Below are 18,156 nucleotides of genomic sequence, written 5' to 3' on the forward strand. Positions count from 1 at the left end.
GCTTCAAATGTAGTATAAAATCAGGCAGAAAGATCTCCCCTTACAGGCCTCCTTTTCCATAATTTTGTTGTTGTTGTTGCTGTTTTGAGGATGAAGTCTTGCTCTGTCACCCAGGATGGGATACAGCAGCACCATCTCGGCTCACTGCAACCTGCACCTCTGGGTTCAAGCTATTGTCCCACCTCAGCCTCCTGAGTAGCTGGGATTACAGGTCCCTGCCACCATGACCATCTAATTTTTGTATTTTTAGTACAGACGAGGTTTTACCATGTTGGCCAGCTCGTCTCAAACTCCTGAGCTCAAGTGATCCGCCCACCTCAGCCTCCTAAAGTGCTGAGATTGCAGGCATGAGCCACTGCGCCTGGCCCCTTTTGATAATTTACTAGATATTTATGCACATTAATATGTGACTTCCACAGGCAGCTTCTCTATTCCTGGTCTACAGAGAGCTGCTAATAGTGCCTCCAATGTGGCCCCCAAACAATTCTTGCTGCCCAACAGCTCTGATACCACGGGGCCCACACTCTGTCTCTATCCATGTCTGGGTGTGAGCCCTCCCCAGGACCATGCCCAGTACAGCCTCTTCCCAAGTTCATGTCACTCGGTCATGGTGAGACAGAATCTAAATAAGATGAGAGGAACTGAGGAGAAGCTTCAGACGCAGAGAAGATTCGCAACTCTAACGTCCTGCACTTCACAAAGGAAGGAGACAGAATGACCCACCAAGAATGTCACTTTACCTGAGTAAAATATCACTTTACCTGAGTAGCCATCACTGACTCCTTTTCTTTCCTCTTCTTCCTCTTCTGGGTTTCTTTCTCAGTCAATGTTAATTATTCACACATCAAACCTGAAAGTAAAAAATCTGTTGTTTAACGCTTGGAAACAACACATTACTTTCTGTATCACAATCATGCACACAGGGAAGGCCTCAGCATGTGGAGCGACAGCCCACTGCACCAGGGAGATGCAAGAATAATACATTCCTACACAAAGACCAAGTGAATCTTTCACTGTTTTCTTCAGCACTAGCTCCCCTCCGGGAGATGCCCACACACAGGCTGAAGCAGAGGGTAGCTGGGCTGGACTGAGCTCCCATTCAGGGCAAGGACCTATCCCTGATTAAACCCCATGCAGAGCACAGCACTCCCTCACCTCTGTGGGTCACAGGCTGAGCTCTGCCCTGGGAAATGGAGGATACAGAGGCTTGAAGCTCAATGCTGGATACAAATGAGAATCAATTTGGGGCTGGGAGCGGTGGCTCATGCCTGTAATCCCAGCACTTTGGGAGGTCGAGGCGGGTGGATACCTGAGGTCAGGAATTCGACACCAGCCTGGCCAACATGGTGAAACACCCTCTCTACCAAAAATACAAAAATTAGACAGGCGTGGTGGCGCACGCCTTTAATCCCAGTTACTTGGGAGGCTGAGGCAGGAGAATCGCTTGAACCTGGGAGGCAGAAGTTGCAGTGAGCCCAGATCGAGCCACTGTACTCCAGCCTGGGTGCCAGAGACAGACTCCGTCTCCAAAAAAAAAAAAAAGAAAAGCATCAACTTGGGTACCTCTTAAACATTACAGAGGCTGGGCCCACCCTAACTACTGGAATGAGAATCTCTATAAGGGGGGAATGAACCATGTGTTACAAATGCCTTAGCACTCTAGTCTGAAGCCAGGATTGAGTACGTCTCAAAGGGAGCAAGACTACCACAGCCCCAATCTCCCAGCTCTGATCTCCCCTTGGGGCCTTGTTGTTACCAGTCTGTAGAAAGTGAAGGCAAAGAACCAGAAAGACACACACAGAGCAAAAATATGGACCTGCTTTTATTGGCTTTTATTTGCAATCCTAGAATCAGACAACACCTCGTTCTTAGCATGAAAGGCGCTGAGGGGAAGAGGTTGGCTTCATAAGCTGAAAGGGCCGAATGGAGCAAAACCAGGAAACTAAAAGCAGGTTGGTTGTTTCAAAGCTACTTTTCTTTGCATTGCCATTTTCTCCAGATCCTCAAAATGTAAAAAGAACATAGTAGTAAGTTTTGTTTAAATGAGTAGGAAACCTCATGTGATGCTGGTGGGACAGGGCACCTTTGCAGCTCGGGATGGGGGAAATCTTGCCAGATTACCTGCAACTGAGGGGCCAGAGAGTTCTAGGCACAGGGACAGCTCAGGTAGACGCCCTCAGGCAGGAGTAACCTCCTGGAATAGGAAAGAGGCCTGTGTGGCTGGAGCAGAGGGAGTGAGGAGGACACAGGTAGGAAATGAGGTCAGAGAGGTCCCGAGGCAGCAGATCAGGTAGGCAGGAGGTCTTCAAACATTTTTCTTCCACAGCTCACAACACTTTTAGAAACTATGCATTTCCCTACCATTTTAGGTAAACGTAACTTTTATTTATCATTTGAATTAAAACCCTTCTATACAAAGTCATATCTTCTCTATTTCAAATATATGCTGAATGTAAAGCTAAAGCCAGGAAGTACAGGGCCACCGTCATCTGAGAGATGTTCAGGTGTGCAGGCGAATGTACTTGGGGAGTTGGGGAAGTCACTTTAGACACATAAAGGTGGAGATGTCTCTTAGACGGTTGAACAGACGGCTGAGGAGACAACAGGATACAGAATTCTAGAGTTCGGGGGACAGGTCTGCAGGGAACATGGAGACATGTAGGTGGGTAGGTGGGTGATACGGATCGGCTCTGTGTCCTTGGCCCAAATCTCACATTGAATTGTAATCCCCACTGTTACTGGTGCATCCTCCCACCTGGTGGGAAGTGGTTGGATTATGGGGGTGGATTCCTGTTGAATGGTTTCGCATCACCCCTTGGTGCTGTTCTTATCACAGTGAGTTCTCGCGAGATCTGGTTGTTTACAAGTGTGTAGCGCCTCCCCCCTCACTCTCTCTTGCTCCTGCTCCCGCCATGTGAGACGCCTGCTCCTACTTCACCTGCTACCATGTTTGGAATCTTCCTGAAGGCTCCCCAGAAGCAGATGTCACTATGCTTCCTGTGCAGCCTGCAGAACTGTGAGCCAGTTAAACCTGTTTTTTTAATAAATTCCTCAGTCTCTGGAATTTTGCTGTAGCAATTCCAGAATGCACTAATACAGTGGGGTTTAAAGCCATGAGATGAGATGATGAGGAAACAGTGGGTGTGGACAGAGATAAGAAGAGCTTCAAGGACTAAGCCATGAGTCATTCCCACATTGAGAAAGATTCGGAGTCAGGACACAGTAGCAGAGGAAAGTGAAATGGTCAGGGAGGTGACAAGAAAATTAAACAGAAAGCTTCTGACAGGAAAAGAAAGACTAAAGCAGGAAAAGAAATACATTGGATTTAGAAATGGGGAGGTCACTGGTGACTCTGAAAAATAAAGTTATCAGTGGAATGGTGGGTATGAAACTTTGGATGCATTCAAGAGGGAATTGGAGGCAAGAAGTGAAGACAGAGAGTATAAATAAGATTTTAGCACAGAAGAGGGGTACTCATACAGGCAGAAATGTAGTTAGTAGTATGTTTTGTTTTAATTAGGGCAGAGTGGAAGGAGAACTATAAGCTTCAGGGTCGGTGTGTGTGCATGCGTTTAATAGGCAATACCACCATCAGTAAACACTGTTTAAAATAATTCCCTAGAGGTAAAAATAGAAGATGCAGTTGTTACACTTTATAAAAAGCCAATTTTTTTTTCTCTTTTTAACTTGTATTTTAAGTTCAGGGGTACATGTGCAGGATGTGCCAGCTGATTCACAGGTAAATGGGTCATGGGGGTTTGTTGTACACATTATTTCATCACCCAGGTGTTTCTGTTTTTTTTTTTTTTTTTCTTTTTGAGACAGTCTCGCTCCATCGCCCAGGCTGGAGTGCAATGGCACGATCTCGGCTCACTGCAACCTCTGCCTTCCTGGTGCAAGCAATTCTCCTGCCTCAGCCTCCTGAGTAGCTGGGACTACAGGCGTGTGCCACCACACCTGGCTAATTTTTGTATTTTTAGTAGAGATGAGATTTCACTATATTGGTCAGGCTGGTTGCGAACTCCAGACCTCAGATGATCCACTCACCTCGGCCTCCCAAAGTGCTGGGATTACAGGCGTGAGCTGCCATGCCTGGCCCCGTCACCCGGGTATTAAGCCTAAAGTGTATCAGTTATTTCTCCTGATCCTCTCCCTCCTCCCACCCTCCACCCTCAGGTAGGTCCCAGTGTGTGTTGTTGCCTTCTATGTATCCATGTTTTCTTGTCATTTACCTCCCACTTATGACTGAGAATATGCAGTGTTTGGTTTTCTGTTCCTGTGTTAGTTTGCAAAGGATAATGGCCTCCAGCTCCACCCATGTCCCGGCCAAGGGCATTATTTTGTTCCTTTTTATGGAAAGGCCGTTATTTTGTACTAGCCTCCCGCACTACCAGACCAAGCCAGAATGAAGTCTGTCATGCTAAGTGCCACATTGTCACTGACCCTGGAAATGAGCCACGTTTAGGAAAAAAGAAAATTCCAAAAAATAAAACAGGAACAGGAGTTAAAAAATGAATTTGCAATAATGTCCCTTCTCTTTTTTTTTTTTGAGACGGAGTCTCGCTCTGTCGCCCAGGCTGGAGTGCAGTGGCCGGATCTCAGCTCACTGCAAGCTCCGCCTCCCGGGTTCACTCCATTCTCCTGCCTCAGCCTCCCGAGTAGCTGGGACTACAGGCGCCCACCACCACGCCTGGCTAGTTTTTTGTATTTTTTTAGTAGAGACGGGGTTTCACCGTGTTAGCCAGGATGGTCTCAATCTCCTGACCTCGTGATCCACCCGTCTCGGCCTCCCAAAGTGCTGGGATTACAGGCTTGAGCCACCGCACCCGGCCCATAATTTCCCTTCTTATCACGACATCGTAACAAAGTTTGAGGGAAGCACATCTCACATGAGTGTGAAAACCCAATCATCACATTTATGAACTACAAAAGGATCGAATTTGTTGTGATTTTGTCCTTCAACAATAAGAAACTGGTAAATGTGTCTAAGTTCTGTGAGCCATCCTAGCAAATTAATCAAACCTTTGGATGGGGTAGTAGGAATGCCAATTTGGAGTCAGTAGGTCAGAAGTATAGGTGACAACCTACTACTTTTAAATGATAGCTGAAGTGAGCCGGGGCAGTCTTGTGAGACTGAGCCCTTAACCTGTGGGCAGCCTGTGGGAGATTACTCTAACTCCAGGTAGATAGTGCCAGAATTAAATTGAATTATAAGGCAATCTAGCTGGTGTCTGCTGGAGAATAGTTTAGTGTGTAGGAGAAAACTCCCAACACTGGCCATAGAAGAGTTCTTTGTTAAGTGTGAGAGTAGAGACAAAAAAGTGCTTTCTCCTTTACACCCAGCAATTACTAGGACTGTCATTCTCCAAAGAGCATTATCCATCCTCTTCCCAAACTGCCTCCCCAGGATCTACTGCACCCTCTTGACTGGAGAAAATATCCCTGTTCCACACTGAGTTTAAAGCATTTTGCCTCATAGCTCCCTGTGCCTGTTGCAGCAGACAGAGGTGGGGGGAAAGTAATCACCGCTGTCCTGGCAGCGAGAAAGTAACAGCTCTATCTTCCGAGGACAGTCCCAGTTGAAATCTTTGTGCTGCAGGTCATTGTGATATCATATTCTCTGATTCTTTGAAAAATCTTCCCTAAGTCACCACCCTGCCATAGACCCACCACAGAAAACCCTCCCTAATCAAAGCCATTTGTCACTAGAGTTTGAGGCCCTAATGTTCCCCTCCTAAACTGAGACAGGTTTACAAACTTCCATGGGGTCCACACCCTTCCCAGATACTCCATGGTGCTCCCCATATCCTGCTACGAAATCCCACATGCCCCAGCAACTCATAAACTCATGCTGACCTAATACATAAAAAGATACCTGAGCCGGGCGCGGTGGCTCAAGCCTGTAATCCCAGCACTTTGGGAGGCCGAGACGGGCGGATCACGAGGTCAGGAGATCGAGACCATCCTGGCTAACACGGTGAAACCCCGTCTCTACTAAAAATACAAAAACTAGCCGGGCGAGGTGGCGGGCGCCTGTAGTCCCAGCTACTCCGGAGGCTGAGGCAGGAGAATGGCGTAAACCCGGGAGGCGGAGCTTGCAGTGAGCTGAGATCCGGCCACTGCACTCCAGTCCGGGCGACAGAGCGAGACTCCGCCTCAAAAAAAAAAAAAAAAAAAAGATACCTGAGGACTCAATGACTCAAGACACCCTATTCCATTCATAATGACCCCACCCCTGAACACTGGCACCACCATCTACTAACACAGATGTCTCCAGTGATGCACATGCCCCAATGAGATCCCAACCTCTTCCAAGGAAACTCTCCACATTGACATTTAGATATTCCAAAATGCATCTATAACCATCTTAACTTGCAGCCCAAAATACTCCAAAATAACAAATGTTGCCGCCAAAGTGATAGACTCCACAGAAGTCACTATCCAGAATGCTTGCTGTGCTGCAGCTCTGGGTTCCACACCCTCGGGACCAATGCACCACCTCTTCAGCTGCCCACCCTCCCCGTGGGCTCAGCTTAGGCCTTGATCCTCAATTCAGCTGACCCTTGAACAATATAGGTTTGGACTGTGTGACTCCACTTTTAATAGAATTTTCCTCCATAAACATCCTGAAGAATATTTTGGAGATTTGCAATATTTTGGCTATTATCAAAGAGGCAAGAGATAACAGATGTTAGCAATGATGTGGAGAAAAATGAGCCCTTGTACACTGTTGCTGGGAGTGTTCCTCAGCAGAGCCATTATGAAAAACACTATGGACGTTTTTCAAAATATTAAAAACAGAACAACAATGCAATCCAGCAATCCCATTTCTGGGTATAAATCCAAAGGAAATCCAATCAGTATGTTGAAGAGACATCTAGGCCAGGTGTGGTAGTTCATGCCTATAATACCAGCACTCTGAGAAGCTGAGCTGGGAAGATAGCTTGAGACCAGGAGTTAGAGACCAGCTTGGACAAAACAGCAGGACCATGGCTGTACTTTAAAAAAAAAAAAAAAAAGGAACATCTGCCCCCTACCATGGTCACTACAGTATTATTCACAACAGCCAAGATACAGAAACAACCAAAGTGCCCATCCATGAATGAATATGTAAAGAAAATGCGTGTGTATATATATTTATGTATGTGTATATATAGTGTGTGTGTACATTTACATAATGGAATATTATTCAACCATAAAAAAGAAAATCCTGCTATTTCCAACAACATGGATGACTCTGGAGGACATTATGCTGGGCGATATCAGACTAACACAGCAAGATAACTACTGTATGTTCTCACAAGTAGAATCTAAAAAAGTCCAATTCATAGTAACAGGGCAGAACAGTTGTTACCACAGGAGAAATGTTGGTCAAAGGGTACAAATTCTCAGTTGTAAAATGAAGAAGTTCTGGCTGGGTGCAGTGGCTCACACCTGTAATACCAGCACTTTGAGAGGCCGAGGCAGGCGGATCACGAGGTCAGGAGATCCAGACCATCCTGGCTAACATGGTGAAACCCTGTCTCTACCAAAAATACAAAAAATTAGCCAGGCGTGGTAGAGGGGGCCTGTAGTCCCAGCTACTTGGGAGGCTGAGGCAGGAGAATGGCGTGAACCTGGGAGGCGGAGCTTGCAGTGAGCTGAGAGTGCCACTGCACTCCAGCCTGGGCGACAGAGTGAGACTCCAAAACAAAACAAACCAAAACAAACAAACAAACAAATGAATAAGTTCAATCTAATGTACTCTGTGGTGAGTATACCGTACTGGACACTTCAACAGTTTGGAAAGTTTTTGAAAAATCTAATAAATTGTGTGGTAAAAGTAAAAAAAAAAAAAAAAAAAAGGCAATATTTAGAAATTAATGACATCGGCCGGGCGCGGTGGCTCAAGCCTGTAATCCCAGCACTTTGGGAGGCCGAGACGGGTGGATCACGAGGTCAGGAGATCGAGACCATCCTGGCTAACACGGTGAAACCCCGTCTCTACTAAAAAAATACAAAAAATTAGCCGGGCGATGTGGCGGGCGCCTGTAGTCCCAGCTACTCGGGAGGCTGAGGCGAGAGAATGGCATAAACCCGGGAGGCGGAGCTTGCAGTGAGCTGAGATCCGGCCACTGCACTCCAGCCTGGGCGACAGAGCGAGACTCCGTCTCAAAAAAAAAAAAAAAAAAAAAAAAAAGAAATTAATGACATCAGCTGATTACAGGATGACATCAAATCTTATTTCAGAAGTTAGTAATTATAGAAGAAACTGAATAAACTAAAATTTAAATCAAGCTTCCAAAATAACAATGAATTAACTGTAAAGCAACTATAAGAAAAAAAGTAAATCCATTAACAAAACAAAAAAACAAACACTCTCAATCCTCCTTCAAAGGCATACATTGTAGGCCTGGAGAGGTGGTTCACACATGTAATCCCAGCACCTTCAGGGGCTGAGAAGGAAGGACTGCTTGAGTCCAGGAGGTCGAGGCTGCAGTTAGAGGATATAATGTTACTATACTCCAGCCTGGGCCACAGAGAGAGACCCTGTCTCAAAAAGATAAAAAACAAACAAAAAATCCAAAGCTATATCTTGTAGTGACAGTCAGTCATTTCTTGCCTATTTCTCCCCTCCTCCATCCTCTACTCCATCCCTGGAAAGAAGAGTTACAAAATGACTGAATCAAGTCACTGCCCTGTGGCTAAATAGGGATTTCAAATATCTTTTGATACAAATAAATACAAAATGCACAAGCCTTATAGAAAAGAGTGGTAATTTTCATCCTCATGAGTACAATTTAAAGAAACAAATTTTAAATTAGAATATAAAGTCACAAATCAATATATTAAAACAACCATCCATATCCAATCAACTCGCAGCTCATCAGGATGGGGTCCTCTCCCCCTCTCTTCATTGCTATGTGTTTCCCTCTCTTATGCTGCATGTCTTTTTTTCCCCTTTTCTGTTTTTCTCCCCTTTCTTCATTCCTTCTTTTATGTCTGTTCTGCCCAATGCTTCGAAACTTATTTCACCTCTTGTTGCTCTTTCTCCCCAAACTTTCCCATGGTCCCCAAATGAGGAAAGAAAAAGACCCTCTCACATTGTTTTACATTGTTTTATACTCAGTACCTGTTTTAAGAAAAAAACAAGGAAGTAAAACCAAAGACAGGCAGCCCAGCGCCAGGCCCGGAACCAGGCTGGGCCCGCCTGGCCTAAACCCAGTAGTTAAAAATCAACTCATAACTTAGAAACCCATGTTATTCATAAGACTCCTGACACTGTATAGAACACTGTGAAACTCCCTGCCCTGTTCTGTTTCTCTCTGACCACTGGTGCATGAAACCCGTCATGTATCCCCTAGATTGCTCAATCACGACGCTTTCATATGAAATCTTTAGTGTTGTGAGCCCTTAAAAGGGACAGAAATTGTGCACTCGGGGAGCTCAGATTTTAAGGCAGTAGCTTGCCGAAGCTCCCAGCCGAATAAAGCCCTTCCTTCTACAGCTCGGTGTCTGAAAGGTTTTGTCAGCGGCTCCTCCTGCTACACCCAGCCTCCACGTATTCCTGCCTCTTTCCCCCATCTGAGCTCCCTGTCTGCTCTCCCTGTTAAAATCCCTCTTCCCTGTTAAATTCTCTCTTCCCTGTTATATCTGCTTTGTTCCCACTCTCTAGCACCCCCAGCTTCCTAGGCTTCCTCCCTGATGTGGTTCTCCGTCTACTCTTCCTTTGTTATCCACTCCCCTCTCCTTCAGTCCCAGCACCACGTGGCTCTGTCAGCGGGAGCTCCAACTCTCTTACCTTTTCCGGCCCCCGCCCCGCCCCCGCCCCCGTCTGACTGCAGTGTCTCCTCCTTTGCCGCCCCTCTCTATTTTGCTGCCCTTCATCTCCCTGAAGGTCTGTCTCCCTTTTCCCTAATTTCATTATGTGCTTTTCTCCCCGTGCTACTTTCTCCATGCGTCCTCTTTCCCTCTTGCTCTCTTTGCAAGTCCCTAAATTATCATCCTTTATGCTGTATACTCATTCTTTTCTCCCCAATTTTTCTTTCTGTTCCGTCACTCCCCCTCTTTTCCTCTCCTGATCCCTCTCACCCAACATTCAGGAGGAAAGGGGAGGAATAAGATGCCCACCTCCCAGAAGAGCACATTTTCCACTGGAGTAAAAATTTGGGAATGAAAAACAGTGGGTGTCACAAGACAGACTCGATGACCTCCCGCAACGCGGAGTCAGGAAAAGCAGTGGCTGTGAAGGGGAAGCCTGGAGAGCGGAAGGACCCGGCGTGAGGAGCACACTAGGTGACGCGGGGGACGGTGTCTCAGGACAGGGAGGGTCTGCAGAATCCCAGGACCTGGCAGGAGAAGCGGCTCCTTCAGGAGCTGGGCAGCGGGCGCTCCCCTCCAGGGGCCGACAACGGCAAAGCTCGGGGGTCTCGACTGGTGGGAATCCACCTCGCGAGGGAGGACTTCACTTGGCCCGAGGCCGAAGCAGAGGTCAATAAGGGTTTTAAGCAGGAACACGACCTGAATGGGGTTATCAACATGGTTATCTACCTGGCAGAAAGGCAGGGAGCAAGGAACAGCCTGAGCGAGATTTTTAAACCGAAAGGGAAGCAATTCTCGGACTTACGTGGGGAGAAGTGGCTGTTGCAGGGGCGAAGGGGCTATGGATATTTTAAGGTCCGTAGCGATCCCCAGATCACTGGTATGGAGAAGTGAGGACTGCAAAGTGCACGTTTAATCCAGGCAGACGGAGCGAAGCAATGTTTAATCCACGTAGACGGAAACACACACCGCGATAAGGCCTTTCCCTGGCGCAATCTACTTCCGGGAGTGACGGAAACTGCTAGCGGAGAGAAAAAACTGGGAGGCCAGGGGACGGAGCCTGGGCAAGCCTCTGTTGGCAAGGGGCGGGTCGGAAAGAGGGGCCTGACTCGGGGAGGGACCATGAGAGGGTGGAGCCGGGCCGTGGCGGCAGTGGGCGTGGCTAGGTGGGGCGTGACGGAGCCTCGGCGGAGGATGGGGCGGGGTTTCATGGGGTAAGGGGGCCGAAATAGAGCCTGTTATTTACCCTGCTTCACAGGCAGCATGTCTGGTTTTCTGCCTACTTCTCGTCCTATGAAGCAGCGTTGCTTCCTGCCTATTTTAAGTTAATGTTTCAGAATTTATGGTTAAAGCTTAAAGTTGTGGTCCACTTATATTGGAAACTAAGATGATTTCTTCTTAACAAGTTGAACTGATTTAAGTCAAAACCGATTTTTACAATCTTGGTGGACTCCATCCACTCTTGCCAGTGATGCTGAAGCTACTCAGTAGTCAAGGAACTAGGATCTCGCTGGGGATTTGATGTGGAGCCCTGGCTGGATCCAGGAACCCGGGAGACATTATGCCAAGCGAAATATGCTAGACACAGAAAGACAAATACTGCATGTGCTTTTAAACGTGCAAGGTACAAACGTCAGATTCACAGTAACGGATTAGAAGGATGGTTACCAGGGCTGGGGGATGTATCCTATGCCTTTATCACCATTGTATTTTGGAAGCAGATAACTTCTCTGGCCTCATAGATTCACAACTGGGCAGAAATTTTGCCTCAGGATGAATCACACCTTGATCCTCACCCATGTGTGGTTCAGATAATATTTAGGGGGTATTGTGGCCTAAAAGCTGATATAGGAATGGATAAAGACTTTTGAGAGTTGATACTGAAATAGATTAAGTCTTTTGAGATGGACCAGGTGCACTGGCTCGGGCCTGTAATCTCAGCAGTTTTGGAGGCCCAGGTGGGCAGATCACTTGAGCTCAAGAATTCAAAACCAGCCTGGGCAGTATAGTGAGACCTCATCTCTACAAGAAATACAAAAATTAGCCAGGCTTAGTAATGCACTCTTGTAGTCCCAGCTACTTGGGAAGCCGAGGTGTCAGAATTACTTGAGGCTAGGGATTTGAGATCATCCTGGGCAATATAGCCAGACCCTATCTCTACAAAAAATTAAATTATCTGGACATGGTGGCCTGCACGTGTGGGCCCAGCAACTCAGGAGGGTAAGGAAGGAGGATCACTTGAGCACAGGAGGTCGAGGCTTCAGTGAGCCATGATCACGCCACTGCACTGCAGCCTGTGTGACAGAGACCCTGTCTCAAAAAAAAAAAAAAAAAAGATTTTCGTTGGGATGGGGGTGAAGAGACCTTGCATGTAAGAAGCACATAAATTCTGGGAGTCCAGAGCACAGAGTGTTATGAGCAGAATCATGTGTGCAGAAAACCATATCTTGAAGTCCTAACCCCCACAACCTCAGAATATGACTGTATTTAAATACAGGGCATTTAAAGAGGTGATTAGGTTAAAATAAGCTTGTTAGAGTGTGCTGTGATCCTACTGACTGACTTCCTTATGAGAAAAGGAGATTTGGTTGGGTGCAGTGGCTCATGCCTATAATCACCACACTTTGGCAGGCCAAGGTAGCAGGGAGCTAACTTGCATTCTTCTGTTAGCTGAGGCATTTGACGATAAATGAAAGCAGAAAGTTTGTGAGTTATTTACATTCTTTCTACAGAAAGGCCTATGTCCTTGGCCATAAAGAAAAAGAGAACTACAGCTTATCTGCTTCCTTTATTTTGTTTATATGTCCTGGACCATGAAGAAAGAAAGATTTATAGCTTATTTGCTTTATCTCTTTGCTTTCTCGTGGTCCTTTCAGACTGACTCCTTTTCCCCAATTAGGGCTCCACAGACTCTACCCTAGAAGGGCATTTTTTTCTCACCCTCCTATAACATCCCTCCCATAAATAAACCAGGATCCTATTTCCCAGCATGAAAAGTTTGTCAGAAAAAAAACTGCGGCTGCATGGGACCTTCTTTCTCTTCTTCAAAACTACTTCACCTCTTCTCTCTCCTGTTTCTTCCGAGACTCCCCTGCACAATTTTAGGTCCCCAGTGAATCCTTCGGTTGACATGCAAGGGAAGAACCCATAGGGAAAGGAAATCTCTGGCCCTCAGAGGTAACTTTTTGGATGTCTGGATGCATTCATAACCATCCCTGTGTTACCAGAAAGGGGTCCTGATCCAGAACCTGAAACTGCCATTGCACAATTATAACTGAGGAAAGTATTACAGTGAAAGAGATCTGACCTAATCAACTCCATCTTGCTTTTAACCTCTAAGCTGCCCTTGTTCATTCCTGGGCATAGGCTGAACTAACTTTGGGAGGAACTTAGTTTATAGTTTGAATCATAGACATTAATAGCCCTTTCCCAAAACAAACCCCCTTGCTGCTTGGGGACTAGACTGTCTTTGTAAGACTAACAAATTAGGCACAAGGAGAGAGATAATAGTTTAGGAGTCACGTAGCTGGAGGCTACAAGATTCTCACCCTTCCCAAATTGTTCCTGGGGATAACATTACTATTATAAAATCTATAAAAAAAGATCAGTGCTTGAGATATTTTGCAGACCCTGAACTTGATGGCTCACCTGACACCAACCCAGATCCATAAACTGGCTCATCTGGTCTTGTGACCCCACCCAGGAACTGACTCAGCGCAAAATGACAGCTTCAAATCTCTATGATTTCATCTCCTACCCAACCAACCAGCACTCCCGACTCACTGACCCCTACCCATCAAATTATCCTTAAAAACCCTGATCCCTGAGTTTTCAGGGAGACTCCTTTGAGTAATAAAAAAATTTCAGGTTCCTGTACAGCCAGCTCCACGTGAATTAAACTCTCTATTGCAATTCCCCTGTCTTGATGAATCAGCTTTGTCTAGGCAGCAGGGAAGGAGAACCTGTTGGGGAGTTACAACCAAAAGGGAGGGTTCTTGGATCTCATGCAAGAAAGAATTAGGGGTGAGTTCACATTGTAAAGTGAAAGCAAGTTTACTAAGCAAGTAAAGGAATAAGGCAGGGTGAGATAGCTCACGCCTGTAATCCCAGCACATTGAGAGAGGCTGAGGTGGGCAGATTGCTTGAACCCAGGAGTTTGAGAGCAACCTGGGCAACAAGACAAAACTCCACTCTACAAAAAACACAAAAATTCGCCAGGGGTAATGGTGTGCCCCTGTAGTCCAAGTCCAAGCTAGTTGGAAGGCTGAGATTGGAAATTGCTTGAGCCTGGGAGGTGGATGCTGCAATGAGCCTAGATGGCGGTACTGCACTACTGCTTAGGGGATACAGCCAGACACTCCCTCAAAAAAAAAAAAAAAAAAAAAAGTGAATTCAGACTCTTTAATTCAACACTGAATGTTTACTCTTGTAACTCATGATGCCTAGGTTGAGAAAGACTCAATTTTCCTCATGCTAAATACTTTATACATGTCCTTTCTTCATGCATAGGACACTTTACACAATATAATTGTTGAAAGTGCTTCTGAAATACTATTTAGACAAATTGTCTATAATATTTTTATACCTGCACTATAAAATTAATATTTATCAGACAATAAATATTAAATAGTTTAATAAAAGATGCATTTTCAAAGGTTCTAACAATGCATATTTGAGGTTATCATAATAAACACTGTATTCTATGACTTCTCAACTGTAATATAATTTTTGTTTTTGAGATGGGATCTTGCTCTGTTGCCCAGGTAGCAGTGCGGTGGTGCAATCACGGCTCATGTAGCTTCCACCTCCCTAGGCTTAAGTGATCCTCTCACCTCAGTTTTTGTATTTTTAGTAGAGATGGGGTTTCATCATGTTGCCTAGGCTGGTCTCAAACTTCTGGGCTCAGGCAATCTGTCCACTTCAACCTCCCAAAGTGCTAGGAATACAGGCATGAGCCACAGAGTCCAGCCAAGACTACATTTTTAAAATAATTTTTTAATCATTATACACTCTGCTAGAAACCATTTAACCCAATGTGTGGACTTACATTTCTTCCATTGGAGAACTTGAAGGATCCCTAAATCAAGGTGGCATTCTCAGATTTGTGTGGCAAAAAAAGTATAGAGAAATGATAGATGCAAAGAATGTGTTCTACCAATATGTGGAGGATCCCTTTTGTTTTAAGTTCAGTGAAAGCATTGGAATGATACAAGAAAATAAACTGAAATTGTATAATGTGGAAACAAGAGCTGTGTTGCTAATGTCAAGTTTATCACTGAGATTTTAAAAACACAACATGCTAATTATACCTTAAAATATGCTTCTCCCAGTCTGGGCAACATGGCAAAACCCCATCTGTACAAAAAAATTCAAAAATTAGCTCGGTATGGTGATGTGCACCTGTAGTCCCAGCTACTCGGGAGGCTGAGGGAGGAGGATCACCTGAGCCCAGGAGGTGGAGGTTGCAGTGAGCTGAGATCGCACCACTACACTCCAGCCTGGGTGACTGAGTGAGACCCTGTCTTGAAATATTACAATATGTGACAGTGCAGCTTCCATCAGAAATAATTTGTTCCTCTTTTGCCCACACAAAATATTCACCTCCATGTCCTCAAAAAAATTTGTTTAAAGCCCAAACATAACTTTCAGTTGCAAGCTAGGATCTCATGACAGTCTCATGAAACCTCTGTTCATTGAAAGCCCAATAGAGTCCTCGTCGCTCACAACATCTCATTGTGGAACAGAAAAATAAAACCTGAATTAACCCTCACATTCAGAAAAGAAAAACAAAGAAGGTACCCAGTAGTTTCTGGTCCATAGCAAATGTGCAATTTTGCTGAGAAGATGAGTTAGGGCCTGGTTCCAGGAGGTCAAGAATGAACAACAATACTTTTCATGGCTACAATTCTCCTGAGAATAGGCTTCCAGTCCATTATATTTTGTTGTTCTTGACTTCACCCAGTGCCATCCCTCATGCAGTATCAGAAAGTATGCCCTCCTTCTGCAGTAAGCAGCTTCCCGCAGCTACTTCTTTCGCACTTAAATTTACCATCCCACCTCGGCCTCCCAAAGTGCTGGGATTACAGGCGTGAGCCACCGCGCAAGGTCAGGAGATCGAGACCACGGTGAAACCCCGTCTCTATTAAAAATACAAAAACTTAGCCAGGCACGGTGGCGGGCGCCTGTAGTCCCAGCTACTCAGGAGGCTGAGGCAGGAGAATGGCGTGAACCCGGGAGGCGGAGCTTGCAGTAAGCCGAGATTGCGTCACCGCACTCCAGCCTGGGCGACAGAGCGAGACTCCGCCTCAAAAAAAAAAAAAAATTTACCATCCCAAAGACTATTATAAGTCCAAATTTAATTTTGTTTTCATAAAATACTATGGACTGATACAGGTCTCAAAAGTATAACACTATGAAAAGTAAAACAAAAGATAGCATTTTATCTGATGCCATTTCAAAATAGGGACATTTTCAAAGCTAAACCCATGACTTTAGCTATACCCACAAGTTTTAGAAACACTTCCTTAGTTTCAGAATTTTATTCCAGTGCTTTTGAACTTCTTGGGCCCCAGTCTAGTATCTATTTACTACATTCGCCATTTCATCCCCCTGCAAAAAACAATTTCACAAGACTTACCTTAATCAACTGGCAGGTTATTTCAAAGAACATTAGGGCTATGGCCTTGATTTGGACTTCGCTATAATTTTAACTTGCTGTTGCCCCTCAAACCACTTCTCAAATGTGAGTTTTATCAGTTGCAGATGAGCTACTGCTGCAGACTTAACACTTAAACACTTCTTGAAAATCAGCTAACTCATTTTTGAAGAATTTACAAAATATTGTGTCAAGTACGGTTGAAAGTCATATGGCACATTAGCACCTTCTGCTTTCTTTTTGTTTTTGTTTTGTTTTGTTTTCAGATGGAGTCTCACTCTGTCGCCCAGGCTGGAGTGTGGTGGTGTGATCTCAGCTCACTGCAACCTCAGCCTCTTGGTTTCAAGCAATTGTCTGCCTCAGCCTCCTGAACAGCTGGGACTGCAGGCTCCCGCCACCACACCTGGCTAATTTTTTTGTATTTTTAGTAGAGATGAGGTTTCACCATCTTGGCCAGGTTGGTATTGAACTCCTGACCTCGCCGGGCGCGGTGGCTCAAGCCTGTAATCCCAGCACTTTGGGAGGCCGAGACGGGCGGATCACGAGGTCAGGAGATCGAGACCATCCTGGCTAACACAGTGAAACCCCGTATCTACTAAAAATACAAAAAACTAGCCGGGCAAGATGGCGGGCGCCTGTAATCCCAGCTACTCTGGAGGCTGAGGCAGGAGAATGGCGTAAACCCGGGAGGCGGAGCTTGCAGTGAGCTGAGATCCGGCCACTGTACTCCAGCCTGGGTGACAGAGCGAGACTCCGTCTCAAAAAAAAAAAAAAAAAAAGAACTCCTGACCTCATGATCCACCTGCCTCGGCCTCCCAAAGTGCTGGGATTACAGGCATGAGCCACCACGCCCGGCTCCAGCACCTTCTGCTTTCTTGATCTCTATACTGGCAGGTGGTATTTCCAAGAACAATGCCCCCTCTCCAGGAAACGTTTGCAAATATCTAGAGACATTTTTGATTGTCACAATTGGTGGTGTTGCTGGTATCTGGTGGGTAAGGGACAGTGATGTGTCTCCTCCACATCTCATGTTGAAATATGACCCAAATTGTTGAAGGTAGGCCGAATGAAAGGTGCTTGGGTAATGGGGCTGGGTCCCTTCTGAATGGCTTGGTGCTCTCCCCATGATAATGAGTGACTTCTCACTCTTAGTACACACAAGACCTACCTATTTAAGAGGCTAGTGGCTGGGCTGGTGGCTCAAGCCCGTAATCCCAGCACACTGGGAGGCTGAGGCAAGTGGATCACAAGGTCAGGAGTTCAAGACCAGCCTGGCCAAGATGGTGAAACCCCATCTCTATTAAAAATACAAAAGGAGGCCGGGCGCAGTGGCTCAAGCCTGTAATCCTAGCACTTTGGGAGGCCGAGACGGGCGGATCACGAGGTCAGGAGATCGAGACCATCCTGACTAACACGGTGAAACCCCGTCTCTACTAAAAACTACAAAAAACTAGCCGGGCGAGGTGGCGGCGCCTGTAGTCACAGCTACTCGGGAGGCTGAGGCAGGAGAATGGCGTGAACCCGGGAGGCGGAGCTTGCAGTGAGCTGAGATCCGGCCACAGCACTCCAGCCTGGGTGACAGCGCGAGACTCCGTCTCAAAAAAAAAAAAAAAAATACAAAAGGTAGCCAGGCATAGTGGTGGGCACCTGTAATCCCAGCTACTCAGGAGGCTTAGACAGACAATTGCTTGAACTCAGGA

At 45.9% G+C, this 18,156-nt stretch overlaps 1 protein-coding gene and 1 pseudogene across 5 annotated transcripts in view; both read right to left on the reverse strand.

Annotated features, from left to right (window-relative positions):
* The window catches only part of LOC117091704 (zinc finger protein 616-like), a 64,568-nt gene that overhangs the window by 17,329 nt on the left and 29,083 nt on the right, over positions 1-18,156 (reverse strand). Inside the window, exons 1-2 of one of the 5 annotated variants that reach the window (XM_033224387.1) lie at positions 10,607-11,109; positions 762-850 (exon numbers count right to left, since the gene is read on the reverse strand). The exons of 3 other annotated variants lie outside the window; for them this stretch is intronic. In XM_033224387.1, the coding sequence (XP_033080278.1) occupies positions 762-773 (12 nt within the window). In that variant the 5' untranslated portion in view covers positions 774-850; positions 10,607-11,109. Of the gene's footprint in view, positions 1-761; positions 851-10,606; positions 11,110-18,156 lie in introns of those variants that run through there. One more of the 5 variants, XM_033224388.1, reaches the window with a different exon arrangement.
* LOC117094106 lies at positions 4,848-4,935 on the reverse strand (annotated as a pseudogene).

Source organism: Trachypithecus francoisi, unplaced genomic scaffold (genome assembly GCF_009764315.1).
Source record: "Trachypithecus francoisi isolate TF-2019V2 unplaced genomic scaffold, Tfra_2.0 Lachesis_group12, whole genome shotgun sequence".
NCBI lineage: Eukaryota > Metazoa > Chordata > Mammalia > Primates > Cercopithecidae > Trachypithecus > Trachypithecus francoisi.